General features: G+C 45.3%; 1 protein-coding gene across 1 annotated transcript in view; it reads left to right on the forward strand.

Moving 5' to 3' along the window:
- The window catches only part of SFI1 (SFI1 centrin binding protein), a 92972-nt gene that overhangs the window by 70727 nt on the left and 9109 nt on the right, over nucleotides 1-13136 (forward strand). The window contains 5 exon segments of the mRNA XM_005670867.3: nucleotides 10293-10374; nucleotides 10665-10843; nucleotides 11488-11563; nucleotides 12034-12129; nucleotides 12479-12555. Of these exon segments, the coding sequence (XP_005670924.2) occupies nucleotides 10293-10374; nucleotides 10665-10843; nucleotides 11488-11563; nucleotides 12034-12129; nucleotides 12479-12555 (510 nt within the window).

Here is a 13136-nt window from a genome sequence, read left to right on the forward strand (position 1 = left end):
TCTGGTGTTGGTATTGCTGTGGCTGTGATGTAGGCCAGCTGGCTACAGCTCTGATTCGACCCCTAGCCTGGGAACCTCCATATGCCATGGGTGCAGCCCTAAAAAGACCAAAAAAAAAAAAAAAAAAAGTTTTTTTAAAATTAAAAATATGTATGCAAAACAAAAAAAAGCAAGGTGTTTCCTGGTGGCCTAGTGGGTTAAAGGTTTGGCATTGTCAATCTGTGACTCAGGCTTGATCACTGGCCTAGGAATTTCCATATGCCATGGGCATGGTCAGAAAAAATAGGAGTATGGATAGAATTTATGGTGGAATCTCATAAATTATGACTAAAAATGGCAGTTTATTAAACCACCAATGAAATATTATACTGAGAATGAGACAAGACTGATTTGCCTTTTCTTTACAAAAAATTGAGGTAAAATTTACATACAGTGAAAGGTACAAATGTTAAGTAAACAGTTTGGTGAGTTTTTACAAATTATATCCCTGGGTAATCAACACCTCAGTCAAGACAGAGAACATTTCCATCACCTAAAAAGTTCCTATCTCCCATAAACAGCCTCTGTTCTGATTTTTGCCATTCTTGGTTAATTTTGCGTGTTTATGAACTTGGTTCAGTGGGATCATGCTGTACAAGATCCGTTGTGTCTGTGAGTCTTTTAAAGTTCAGCATAGTGTTTTTGAGATTGAGCCAGGTTGTCACTTGTATCAGTTGCTATTTTTTATTTGTTAGGTTGTATTCTATTGTATGAATCTAAGACAGTATTATTACTGTTTTTTTTTTTTAGGGCCACACTTGCAGCATATGGAAGTTCCCAGGCTTGGGGTCAAATCAGAGCTGCAGCTGCCGGCCGACACCACAGCCACAACAGCTCGGGATCTGAGCCGTGCTTGCAACTCACACCACAGCTCAAGCAATGCTGGATCCTTAACCCACTGAACAAGGTCAGGGATCAGACCGGCATTCTCATGGATACTAGTCAGGTTTGTTACCGCTGAGCCCTAATAGGACTCCCTCTAAGACAGTATTTTGATCCATTTTAACAATAGGAGTTGGTTCCAGTTGGAGGCCCTTATGCATAAAGCCACTGTGAACATTTGTTTTAGTGGAATAGTGGTGTCTCTTGGGTAGACACCTGGAAGTAGACTTCCGCATCAGAGGGTGGGCATCTGCTTAATCTTACGGGCTGTTGCATCATTTTATGCTCCCGCCAGCAAATCTGAGAATTCTAGTTGCTCCACATCCTCACCAACATGTGTTTTTGACAATGTTTGCCTACGCCAGAGCCACAGCAACACGGGATCCAAGCTGCGTCTTCAGTCTACACCACAGCTCATGGCAACAGGGGATCCTTAACCCACTGAGCGAGGCCAGGGATCGAACCCTCAACCTCATGGTTCCTAGTCGGATTTGTTAACCACTGTGCTACGACGAGAACTCCTTGACAGTCTTTTACAGTGTTGTGTTAGTTTCAGGTGTACAGTTGACCATCTTTTTAATTAGCCATTTTGGTGAGTGTGGAGTGCCGTCTCATTTTCCTGACAGCTAATGATGTCCAGCATTTCTTTAAAGCCAAACCAGCCAGGAACAAGAGCCTGCATAGTTTGGCCAGGTCAGAATTCAGAGGAACTCTGGCATGCTACTCTACCTAAGTGAAGGGAATGTGTAACCTTTGGGCTCCCATGGAAGGATTCTGAGAGAAGCAAGGGTCGGTTTTGGATTGAGTGCAAGATGAGGAGGGATGAGAAGTGGGGGTTCCCTAGGGAGTGCTGTCATAGCACCTCAGGAGTGAATGGAAATGGCAAAGCTTGTCTGGGGCCTCGATGAGGAAGCAGTGATGCTCAAAGAGGGGTTACATGTGACATATACAAGTGTGCATGACCTTGGGAAAGACTCTTTCCTTGCAGTTGGCTTTATCTGTCTGTCCTCTAGATTTGATGAAAGGTAGAGCTGTTTACTCTTTTGAGTCTGAGCTGATTTTCATTCTTTGAATACCAGACAGGTTTTGACCCTTTCAGCCTTTACTGTGTGCCTGTTGACCATTTTATATCTTTTGTGACATATCTGTTCAACAGTGTTTTTCTGAACTTTTTACAAAATTGGGTTATATGTCTTTTTAAAATTACTATTCATTTGTAAAAGTTTTTAACCCACTGGGAAGATATTCTTTCTTCCCTTGTGATGGAACATGATAGAGGATAATGTGAGAAAAAGAATGTGTGTGTGTGTGTGTGTGTGTGTGTGTGTGTGTGTGTGTGTGTGTATATATATGAATGACTAGTTCACTTTGCTGTACAGAAGAAATTGACAGAACATGTAAATCAACTAATAGAACAACTAATAGAAAAAATAAAAACTAAAAAGTAAATAAAAATAGAGATAATAATCATAAAAAATAAAAAATCTAAAAAATATGTATTCTGGATACAAGTCCTTTATTCAAATGTGTATTGAATTTTTTTTTTTTTTTCTTTTTCTAGGGCCTCAACCACAGCATATGGAGGTTCCTAGGCTAGGGGTCCAATCGGAGCTGTTTCTGCCGGCCTACACCAGAGCCACAGCAATGCCAGATCCAAGCCGTGTCTGTGACCTACACTGCAGCTCACGGCAACACTGGATCCTTAACCCACTGAGGGAGGCCAGGGATCGAACCTGCAATCTCATGGTTCCTGGTCAGCTTTGTTAACCACTGAGCCACAATGGGAACTCCCTGAAAATATTTTCTTGTAGTATATGATTTGCTTTTTAATTTTCTAACTGTTTTTTTTTTAATTCAGAGCAAAGCAGGCAGTTATATACTGAAATGAATTAACGGTATTTTTTTTTTTTTTTTTTGTCTTTTGTCTTTTTGTTGTTGTTGTTGTTGTTGCTATTTCTTGGGCCACGCCCGCGGCATATGGAGGTTCCCAGGCTAGGAGTTGAATCGGAGCTGTAGCCACTGGCCTACGCCAGAGCCACAGCAACGCGGGATCCGAGCCGCGTCCGTAACCTACACCACAGCTCACGGCAACGCCGGATCGTTAACCCACTGAGCAAGGGCAGGGACCGAACCCTCAACCTCATGGTTCCTAGTCGGATTCGTTAACCACTGCGCCACGATGGGAACTCCTCTTTATAGCAACTTTTGAAGTCAGTTTATTCCTCCTAAGATTTTGTTTGGGATCACATTGAATCTGTATAGATTAATTTGGGGAGGATTGGATCACTTAACCATGCAGAGACTTCCCATAAAAGGGCTTGGTAAATCTCCCCATTTATATAGGTTTTCTTTAATTTTTCTCTACAGTGTTTTGTAACTTTGCATTGACGTTATGTATGTACGTTGTTAAATGTATCCGTAAATATCTTCTTTTTTTCATGCTGTTATAACTGGAATTACTTTTTAAATTCATTTTCCAGTTGTTTATCCTAGTATATTGACTATACAATCAATACCTTGTGTTCCATTATCTTTCTGAATTTTAAATTCACTTACTATTTAGTTCATTCTTTCTTTTTAAAAAAATTGCATAGATTTTCTGCATACTCATGTCTGATGTAAACAAATGTCACCTACTTTATCCTTCCCAGGCTGTATGCTTTTTCTATTTTTTTTGGTCCTTATTGCACTGGCTCAGATCTCCAATAAAGTATTAAATGGAAGTGCTGAAAGGTTATATACTTGTCTTTTTCCAAATCTTAGCAGGAAAACCAAAGCAGTTTGTTTTTTTGTTTGTTTGTTTTTCGGTTTGGGGTTTTTTTTTTTTTTTTTTTTGGCTGTACCCTCAGCCTGCAGAAGTTCCCAGACCAGGGAACCTAAATTGCACCACAGCAGTGACAGAGCCACAGCTGCAACAATGCCAGATCCTTAAAAGAAAAAAGTGCCTTATATTTTTTCAGAATCTGGAATCATAATACCACCTCTTTCATTCCTAATTTTGGTAATTTGTGTATTTTGTCTATCTTTTTTTTTTCTTTTTTGGCTTCAACCTATACCACACCTGTGGCATTTCTGGATCTTTAACCTGCTGTGCTATAGCAGGAACTCCATTTTCTCTTTTCTTCTTGGAGAATCTTGCTAAGATTTTATCAGTTTTTTAAAAAAGCTGACTTTTACTTTGCTAATTCTCTTATTTTTCTTTAATTGACTTAAGCTCTTTATTTTGTTCTTTCTACCTACTTTAGATTTTTAATTGGAGGTAGTCACATTTGTGTATTTTTGCTTTTGTTTCTTTTGCCTGAGGAGACATACCAGGAAAGGTATTGCTAAGATCAGTGTCAAAGATCGTACTGCCTATGTTTTCTTCTAGGAGTTTTATGGTTTTAGGTCTTACATTCAAGACTTTAATCTATTTTGAGTTAATTTTTGTATATGCTGTAAAATAGTGGTCCAGTTTTATTCTTTTGCCTGTGCCTGTCCAGTTTTCTCAACAATTACTTTTTGAGGAGACTGTCATTTCTCCCTTGTAAATCTTTGCTCCTTTGTTGTAAATCATTAACCATATATGTGTGGGTTTATTTGGGCTCTCAGTCCTATTCCATTGATCTGTGTGTCTTTTTTCTCTGCCAATACCATCCTGTTTTGATTAATAAAGCTTTATAATATGACTTGAAATCAGGGAGTGTGGTACCTCCAGCTTTGTTCATTTTCCTCGGGTTTGCATTGGCTATTTGGGGCCTACCTTTTGTATTTTTTCTATTTATTTAATTGAAGTATAGTTAATTTACAATATTGTATTAGTTTCAGGTATACAACATAGTGATTCAGATATGTATATATGAGTTCCCATGTGGCTCAGTGGTAACAAACCCAACTAGTATCCATGAGGATGTGAGTTTGATCCCTGGCCTTGCTCAGTGGGTTAAAGGATCTGGCATTGTCATGAGCTGTGGTGTAGGCCAGCACCTGCAGCTTTGATTTGACCCCAAGCCTGGGAAGTTCCATATGCTGCAGGTGCAGCCCTAAAAAGAAAAAAAAAAGTTTTATATATATAATATTCTTTTTATGATTTTTTTTTTTTTTTGGTCTTTTTGGGGCTGCACCAGCAGCATATGGAAGTACCCAGTCTGTGGGTAGAACTGGAGCTATAGCTGTTGGCCTACACCACAGCCACAGCAACGTGGGATCCCAGCTGTGTCTGCGACCTACACCACAGCTCATGGCAACGCCAGATCTTTAACCCACTGAGCAAGGCTGGGGATCGAACCTGCATCCTCATGGATACTAGTTGGGTTTGTTACCACTGAGCCATGATGGGAACTCTTTATGATTCTTTTCCTTTATGGGTTATTACAGAATATTGGTATAGCTCCCTATGCTATACAGTAGGTCCTTGTTGGTTATTTTATATATAGTAATGTGTATATGTCAATCTCAAACTCCTAATTTATCCCTCCCCATTCCATATTTTTAAAATGGTAGTTATATGAATTATAGTATGCTTATCATTTTCTTACAGCTCTATTTAGAATTACTGTTGTACCACTTGATGTTAAATATAAGAATATAAAAATAGTAAAATTTTTTAAAAATTATAATAAAATTTCTTTCCTTTCTATCCTGGATGACATTTGTTATATGTTTTATATCTACAATATGTTTTCCCCAATAATGTTATTGTTTTTCCTTGAAGAAATCTGAATTCTTTTTTAAAAATTAAGAAAAAATATAATCTTTTATCTTTAACCACATATTTTCCCTATCCAGTGTTCTTTGTTTGAGATTTTTATCTGTATCATTTTCCTTCAGTTTGAAGAAGGTCCTTTGGCATTTTTATAGAGGTCAGTTGGGGATGAACCATCTCAGCTTTTGTTTTATGGAGATTTCACTCTCTCACCTCACTCTCCTTTTTAAAGGACCTTTCCCTGGATATGAAATAATGAGTTGATTTCTCCATCCTTTCACTCCCAAGCATTTTTAAGACATTGTTGCATTGTCTTCTGGCCTCCATTATTTCTGATGAAAAGTCATCCATCATTTGTGTTGTTCTCCTGAATGTAAGTTGTCTCTCTTTTTCTTTTAAGATGTTCTTGTCAGTCTTTGGTTTTTCAGTATTTAGAGTGTAAAGTATTTAGGTGTAGTTTTTTTTGTGTTTATCCTGCTTCGGGTCCATTGAGCTGCTTGGATCTGAGCTGTCTTCTCCACCCCGACTCCAGTGAAATTTGGACAGTCTTTTTACCCTTATTTCTTCAAATACTTTATCCACCCTATATCTTCTCTCTTTCTGAAGCTCAAGTGATACTATGTTAGACCACTTAATATTATCCCAAGGGTCACTCGTAGGGTCATTTTTTTCCCTACCCCTTTTCTCTCTGGTTTTCAGATTGGATGCTTTCTCTTGATCTGTCTTCGAGTTCAGTAATCTTTCTTCTTCAGATTCTAATTTGTAGCCCATCCAGTGACTCTTCCACTTCAGATATGGTACTTATCAGTTCTAGAATTTCATTTAATTCTTTTTTTTTTAATTATAGTAAAACATATGTAACGTAAACTTGCTGTTTTATATTTTACAAGACGGAAAGGTTGTTCAGTGTTTTATGTACTTATTACAATCGCAAAAGAAACAACCAAAGAGGAATTATAACTGTTTATTTTGGTCTTTTTTTTTTTGGCACACCTGTGACATATGGAGGTTCTCAGGCCAGGGGTCAAATCACAGCTGTAGCTACTGGTCTATGCCACAGCAACACCAGATCCAAGTTGTGTCTGTGACCTATACCACAAAGCTCACGGCAATGCCAGATCCTTAACCTACTTGAGCAAGGCCAGGATCGAACTGCACCCTCATGGATGCTAGTCAGATTCGTTTCTGCTGAGCCATGATGGGAACTTCAATAACTGTTTATTTTAAAAATAAAATTAGAGAGTTCCCATCATGGCTCAGTGGTGTTGGACCTGACTAGTATCCATGAGGACTTGGGTTCAATCCCTGGTCTTGCTCAGTGGGTTAAGGATCCAGCATTGCCCTGAGCTGTCATGTAGATTGTAGATGCAGCTCGGATCCCGCATTGCTGTGGCTGTTGCATAGGCCTGCAGCTATAACTCCAATTCAACCCCTGGCCTGGGAACCTCCATATGCTGTGTGTGTGGCCCTAAAAAAAAAAATTGCAAAAAAACTAGTTTTATTTTGGTATGAAGAATGTGATTTTTAAGTATTTTGGTATAAAGTGGCAAGTTTTCTTTAAAGGTAATTGTAACAGGTATATATACATATGCATATAATTTTAGCTTTAATGTTCCACTGAAGTAAACTGAATCATTAATTTTTTAAAAACTTATCATTTCAGCCTTTTTCACATACACAATTCAGTGACATTAAGTACATTCACTATACTATATAGTCATCACCAGTATCCACTTCCAAAACTTTTTTCTCATCCCAAACAGAATCTTTCTACCTGTTAAATAATAGCTTTTCATTCCCATCTACTTTCAGCCCCTGGTAACCTATAACCTACCTTCTGTCTCTGAATTTGCCTATTCTAGGTACCTTACATAAGTGGAATCATATATTCTTTGTGCCTTGCTTAGCACAAGTTCACTTAGTATGTTTTCAAAGTTTATGCATATTGTAACATATATAGGAATTTCATTCCTTTTTATGGCTTAACAGTATTCCACTGTGTGGATATACCACAGTTTGTTTATCCACCCATATGTTGATGTACACTTGGGTTGTTTCTACCTTTTGCTGTTATAAATAATGCTGTTATGAGTGTTGGTTATACACACCTATTTGAGTCTCTGCTTTTACTTTTTACTTAGGAGTAGAATTACTGGATCAGTAGGGTAATTCTAGTTAATGTTTTGAGGAACTGCCAAACCATTTAGGATTTGGTTGTTTTTTGTTTTGTTTTGTTTTTTTCATGTTTGGCCACCCTGAAGCATATGGAGTTCCTGGGCTAGGGATCAGATCTGAGCTGCAGTTGTGACCCATGCCACGGCTGTGACAACACCAGACCCTTCAGCCCATTGTGCAGGGCTGAGGTTTGAACCTCTGTCCTGGCCCTGAAGAGATGCTACTGATCCTGTGGTGCCACAGTGGGAACTCCTTGTTTGTTTTTGTAGTTTGTTTCTCTGCCAAGGTTCCCTGTCTGATCACTAATTTTGTTAATTTTTTGTTGTTGTTGTTGTTGTTGTTGTTGTTGTTGCTGCTATTTCCTGGGCCGCTCCCGCGGCATATGGAGGTTCCCAGGCTAGGGGTCGAGTCTGAGCTGTAGCCACCGGCCTACGCCAGAGCCACAGCAACGCGGGATCCGAGCCGCGTCTGCAACCTACACCACAGCTCATGGCAACGCCAGATCGTTCACCCACTGAGCAAGGGCAGGGACTGAACCCGCAACCTCATGGTTCCTAGTCGGATTCGTTAACCACTGCGCCACGACGGGAACTCCTGTTAATTTTTTATTAAAGTTACATATAGTAGCTGTTTTTAACTGTTTGCTGATTCTTAAAGAGTATTGCGTTTTATTGTGGCAGGTGATGGTTCCTGGGTGTTCTAGTAGTTCCTTTTGATCCTGTACAGTGTGGTTTTATTTGTCCTTTGTGTGGATGTATTTTGCTTTTGTCTTCAGGCTGAGGGCATGAGTCTTACCGCCAAGGCTTAGCCTCTCGGAGTACTGAGGTTCCCAGCAAGGTCTCTTCACTAAGACTAGGCCAGAACTCCATCCCCAAGTTCTGTCCAACCTCTGGTATCTCCATTCGGCACTTAGCCCTGCAGCACCCCTCTGCTTGGGCTTGTGGAGCCTGCCCTCATCTGTGGAGGGTATAGGCTGTCCATGAGCATGCCTGGGGGTGGGGTGGGGCCACGCATATCCACACAGTCCCTCCCCTGAGGTCTTGAACTCCAGTCTCTGCCTCAACTCGGTGAGACTTCGTGCTCTGCTTGGTCTCCCTTCCTCTGCCCCCAGTGTCTAGAAAGTGCCCCCACGTGAAATCTGGATGGTCAAGGGGCTCTTGTTTCTTATCTCTCAAGGATCCCGTCGGCATTACCTGTGGTCCAGTACCTAGAAGAGTTTGCTTCATGTCTTGTTCCATTTTGTAATGCACAGCTGGAGGGCAGACCCAGGCCCAGTGGCCATGTCAAGGCTGCAAGTAGAGCTCTTTGTTTTCTGTTTGTTGTTGTTATTTTCCTTTTTGGCTGGCCCACCCTTACCCCCCTGCATATTGGAGTTCCTGGGCCAGGGATCGGATCTGAGCCACAGTTGCAACCTAAGCTGCCAGATCCTTAACCCACTGTGCCAGGCCTGGGATTGAACCTGCGTTCTGGGAATACCACCAGTCCCAGTGTGCCGAAGTGGGAAATCCCAGAGCTCTTTGTTTTGGATGCTGTGTCTGATGAGTTAAATGCCAGGGGAGCATCTCCCTCTGCCCCCAGCATTGGTCCTGACGGCCTTGCCACAGCATAGCTTTTGGCCGGTTGTCCCTGTGCTGCCTTTGCAGATTTCGTCCTCGTTACAGGAGCAGGTAGGGCTGTGCAGAGGTGACAGACCTGTGTCTCCATCACCTCACCGGGAACACTTGTTTAAAATGCTGCTTCCTCCTGTGAAATTGGAGTGTTATGATCATTATACAACTACAGATGTGATAAATTCATTTGAGTAATTAAAAATATATATAAAATGAAATAAAATGCCGCTTCCTGAGGCCCAGCTCCGCTTTGGGGTCTGGCATCTTTTTTTTTTTTTTTTTTTGTCTTTTTGCCATTTCTTGGGCCACTCCCACGGCATATGGAGGTTCCCAGGCTAGAGGTCTAATCCGAGCTGTAGCTGCCGGCCTACACCAGAGCCACAGCAAGGCGGGATCCAAGCCGCGTCTGCAACCTACACCATATCTCACAGCAACGCCGGAACCTTGACCCACCGAGCAAGGGCAGGGATCGAACCCACAACCTCATGGTTCCTAGTCGGATTCGCTAACCACTGCGCCACGACGGGAACTCCCTGGCATCTGTTTTTAACCACGTCCCCCAAGGATTTGTGTGGCAGCAGCCTGGCTGCTTGGCATGAACTGGAAAGGCTCTTACTGGGGTCGTGGAGCACCGTTGGCAATTCTGCCAGGGGTGGCTGAAGATAGTCTCAGAGTCTGAGTCCTTTTTGTACCACTTGGGTGAGGCCAGAAGTGACGTAGACAGTGTTGGGTCGTTTGTGGGTTTGTCGGCTATTGTCTGCTTTCCTTCCCACCACCGGGGCTTACTTGACTCTTCATGGCACAGCATGAGAAACAAGTCCAGTTTTTTGGAACTTCTCATTCTTTTCGAGTTGTTTGTTTGATTTTAAGTACTTCACCGTTACTCATTTGGGTTCCTTTAGAGAGATGTTAGAGAAGCAAGTGTTTGCAGTTTGGTGTCAGAAGATGTCTCAGCGTCGAGATTACCGCTTGGCAGAGAGAATGGTAAGTGGTTCTCCCTGAGGAGGTGCCAGGACCAGCAGGACCTGCCTCAAGCCTTTGCACTCATGGCCTCCCCTCCTCAGGACGCTGCCCTGAGGGGCATCCAACCTGTGAGCAGGCCCCAAGAGGCAGGGCAGGGTCTGGGGCACCCGTTTCCTTAGTCAGAGGAGTCTACATGGCTCCCGGGCCTGGGCAGCTCCCGATCATCCATTTCTGCCCTGGGCAGCGTTCGTGGTCTGCAGACTCCCCAGCTTCTCTTCTCCTTGACCAGTTCCAGTCTCTCTCTGCTGCAGGCCATCCTCCACGCAGAGCGGCAGCTTCTGCGGAGGCACTGGTCCACGTGGTGCCAGCAGGCAGCGGCATGTTGTCTGGAGCAGCTGTGGCAAGCAGTGGCCCGTGCCCACCACCGCCTGGAGCGGCTCAGGAAGGCCTTCTGTGTGTGGAGGGAGCGCACCCAAGGACTCAGAACAGAGTGAGTGGCCACCTCTGCCTTGGGTCGGCCTTGACTGTAGTCGTAGTGTTGTCAGTTCACACGTCTGTCGTGGCGGGGTGGGGATGGGGCTCGTGTTAGCCTAGACTCTGGTCACAAGTTCCGAAAAATCAACCTGAAATAGTCTAAGCAAAACCGGGGCTGTAGCGAGGGGCTCCGTGCTCAGGAACTGGGCCGGTCACAAGTGCCTGCAGACCTGAGGTCCTGTCCACCCGCTGTATCCTGCTTGCCGGTTAGGCCTGTTGGAAGCAGCCGTGGCCAGGGGCAGGTCGTGGCAGTGTTCACCCCACCACGTGGTTAGGGCTCCAGCAGATGCCCACGGTTCCTGCAGCCATCGTCCTGCCTTGCTGTCTTTCTAGATCTCTCACCTCTCAGACTCAGGCCACGTTTAACCTCTGCCTCCATTACATGCGTGTCACCACTTGAATACAGAGCCCCTTGAGGTTGTCTGCAAAAAATTGATTCTATGTGCTCTTTTCTGACAGACAACCCAAATCCATTTGGCAGCTCTTCTGGAGGGGTCTTGATTCCCTTCCAAGTTTAAGAACCACTGGGCGCGGTTCAGGGGCTGCCCCTCGAGAGGGCCTTGGCGAGGTCCGAGCTGAGCGCTGACTCTCTCCCGACAGGAGAATGGGCAGATCATGGGCTGCACGGTTCCACTCAACCCGGCTCCTGCGTTGGGCCTGGACCAGGTGGAGGGAGGTGAGGCTTTGGCACGGGTTCCATACGCGTGGGGCTGTGGGCAGGTGGCGCCGTGTGTCAGGTGATTCTGGGTGGACATATGGTCCCCTCCACAGTCCCTCAGAAGCCACCTGCCTCTGAGTGTGAGATGGAGGCTGGGCGGCAGGGAGAGCACTGGGCTGGTTTCCTGAATGACGGGTTCACGTTTCGTGTTCTGTTAGGTGCTGGGCTGTTCTTCCCTGAACACATTGAATCTAAGTTTCCTGATCTGCCTGGCCACAGGCATCCTCTTCAGAGTGAAACGTGTTTAAGTTGATACTGATTAATGTTTACCCGTCTGGTCCTCACAAACCCTGAGGGGTGCTGTTTATAGATGAGGACGAGGGGCTCAGGGTTAACAAGCACCGTAACTGGCTCCCCCAGCCCAAGTGTAGACAGAGGCATGGCTGAGCCCCCTGGGCCCATGGTGGCTGACACTGTCCTGTCCACAGGGCCTGGCCCTGCGCAGTGCCGAGCGGCAACAGCTGATGCGAGCCGACCTGCATCGCCAGCACATCTTGCTGCACAGGGTGCTGCAGACCTGGAGGGTAGGAGATGCCACTTCCCCTAGCCCTCCTTGCCTTGCGAGGAGGGGCTTCCCAAGGCTTCATGTCCCTTCCTATTCCTCCTGCTGCTCCCCAGACAGAGCAAGTGCCTGGCCAGTGGTTCTTAGACTACAGAGCAGGCTCTCCCATCCCTCCCCGGGTGCCAGCCCCCCAATCCAAGGGGCTCCTTGTCCAGGCGTCTGGTCATGGATTTGGCAGGTGAGGGCTGGGCAAGTCCTCTCCTGTCGTCAGGTGGGCACCTGGCCTGTCCCCACCCTCTCTGGTGAGCTCTCTGGGTGAGGCCCGGCCGAGGTCACGCCCCTGAGGCTGCCTGAGATCGGGTCATCTGCAGATCCACCAGAGCCATGTGCGGAGTGTCCTGCAGGAGGTGGCAGCCAGGGAGGCCTGGCACAGGAGGCAGCGGCTGCGGTGAGTCACCCAGCTCTGCCCAAGGAACGGGGAGTGGGATGGGGAGCTCTGACAGGGCTGGACGGACAGGCCACTGCCTTGCTGCCCAGAGCCTGGCGTGGACTTTTCCATAGTAAGTGCCCTTCCCTGGGGACCCTCACGTCTTGAGCCCACGTCTCATGCAGAGCGGGGCCCCAAGATGCACCTGCCGTCTCTCCCACGTGTCTTACTCCTCTGGGTGCCTTTCATGGCCCTGTTCATCCCCCCACCCCACCACAGGCCTTCCAGCTTCTGGGACCATCTGTGCCTCTCAGGCTTGTGGACTCGCCCGTGTCCCTCAGCTCCTCCCTCCTGAGCCCATCCTGCATGGCCTTTCACCTCCCACTCTTTCTTTCCCTGCCTCTGTGTGTTCAGCACATGCCCTTCCAGGCTGCGCCTGCCCTTCCCCCAGCTTCTCTGGCTCCAGCTCTCATCACAGATGAATCACCTGTGTCTTGCCTGGGCACAGCTCTGTGTGCCCTGTGAATGTGGCACCTGCCCAGAACTGCTTGTGGGTGTGTGGTCAGCGTAAATGTGGCTGTCAGCGCGACAGATACGCTTGA

The sequence above is a fragment of the Sus scrofa genome, chromosome 14, assembly GCF_000003025.6.
Source record: "Sus scrofa isolate TJ Tabasco breed Duroc chromosome 14, Sscrofa11.1, whole genome shotgun sequence".
Taxonomy (NCBI): domain Eukaryota; kingdom Metazoa; phylum Chordata; class Mammalia; order Artiodactyla; family Suidae; genus Sus; species Sus scrofa.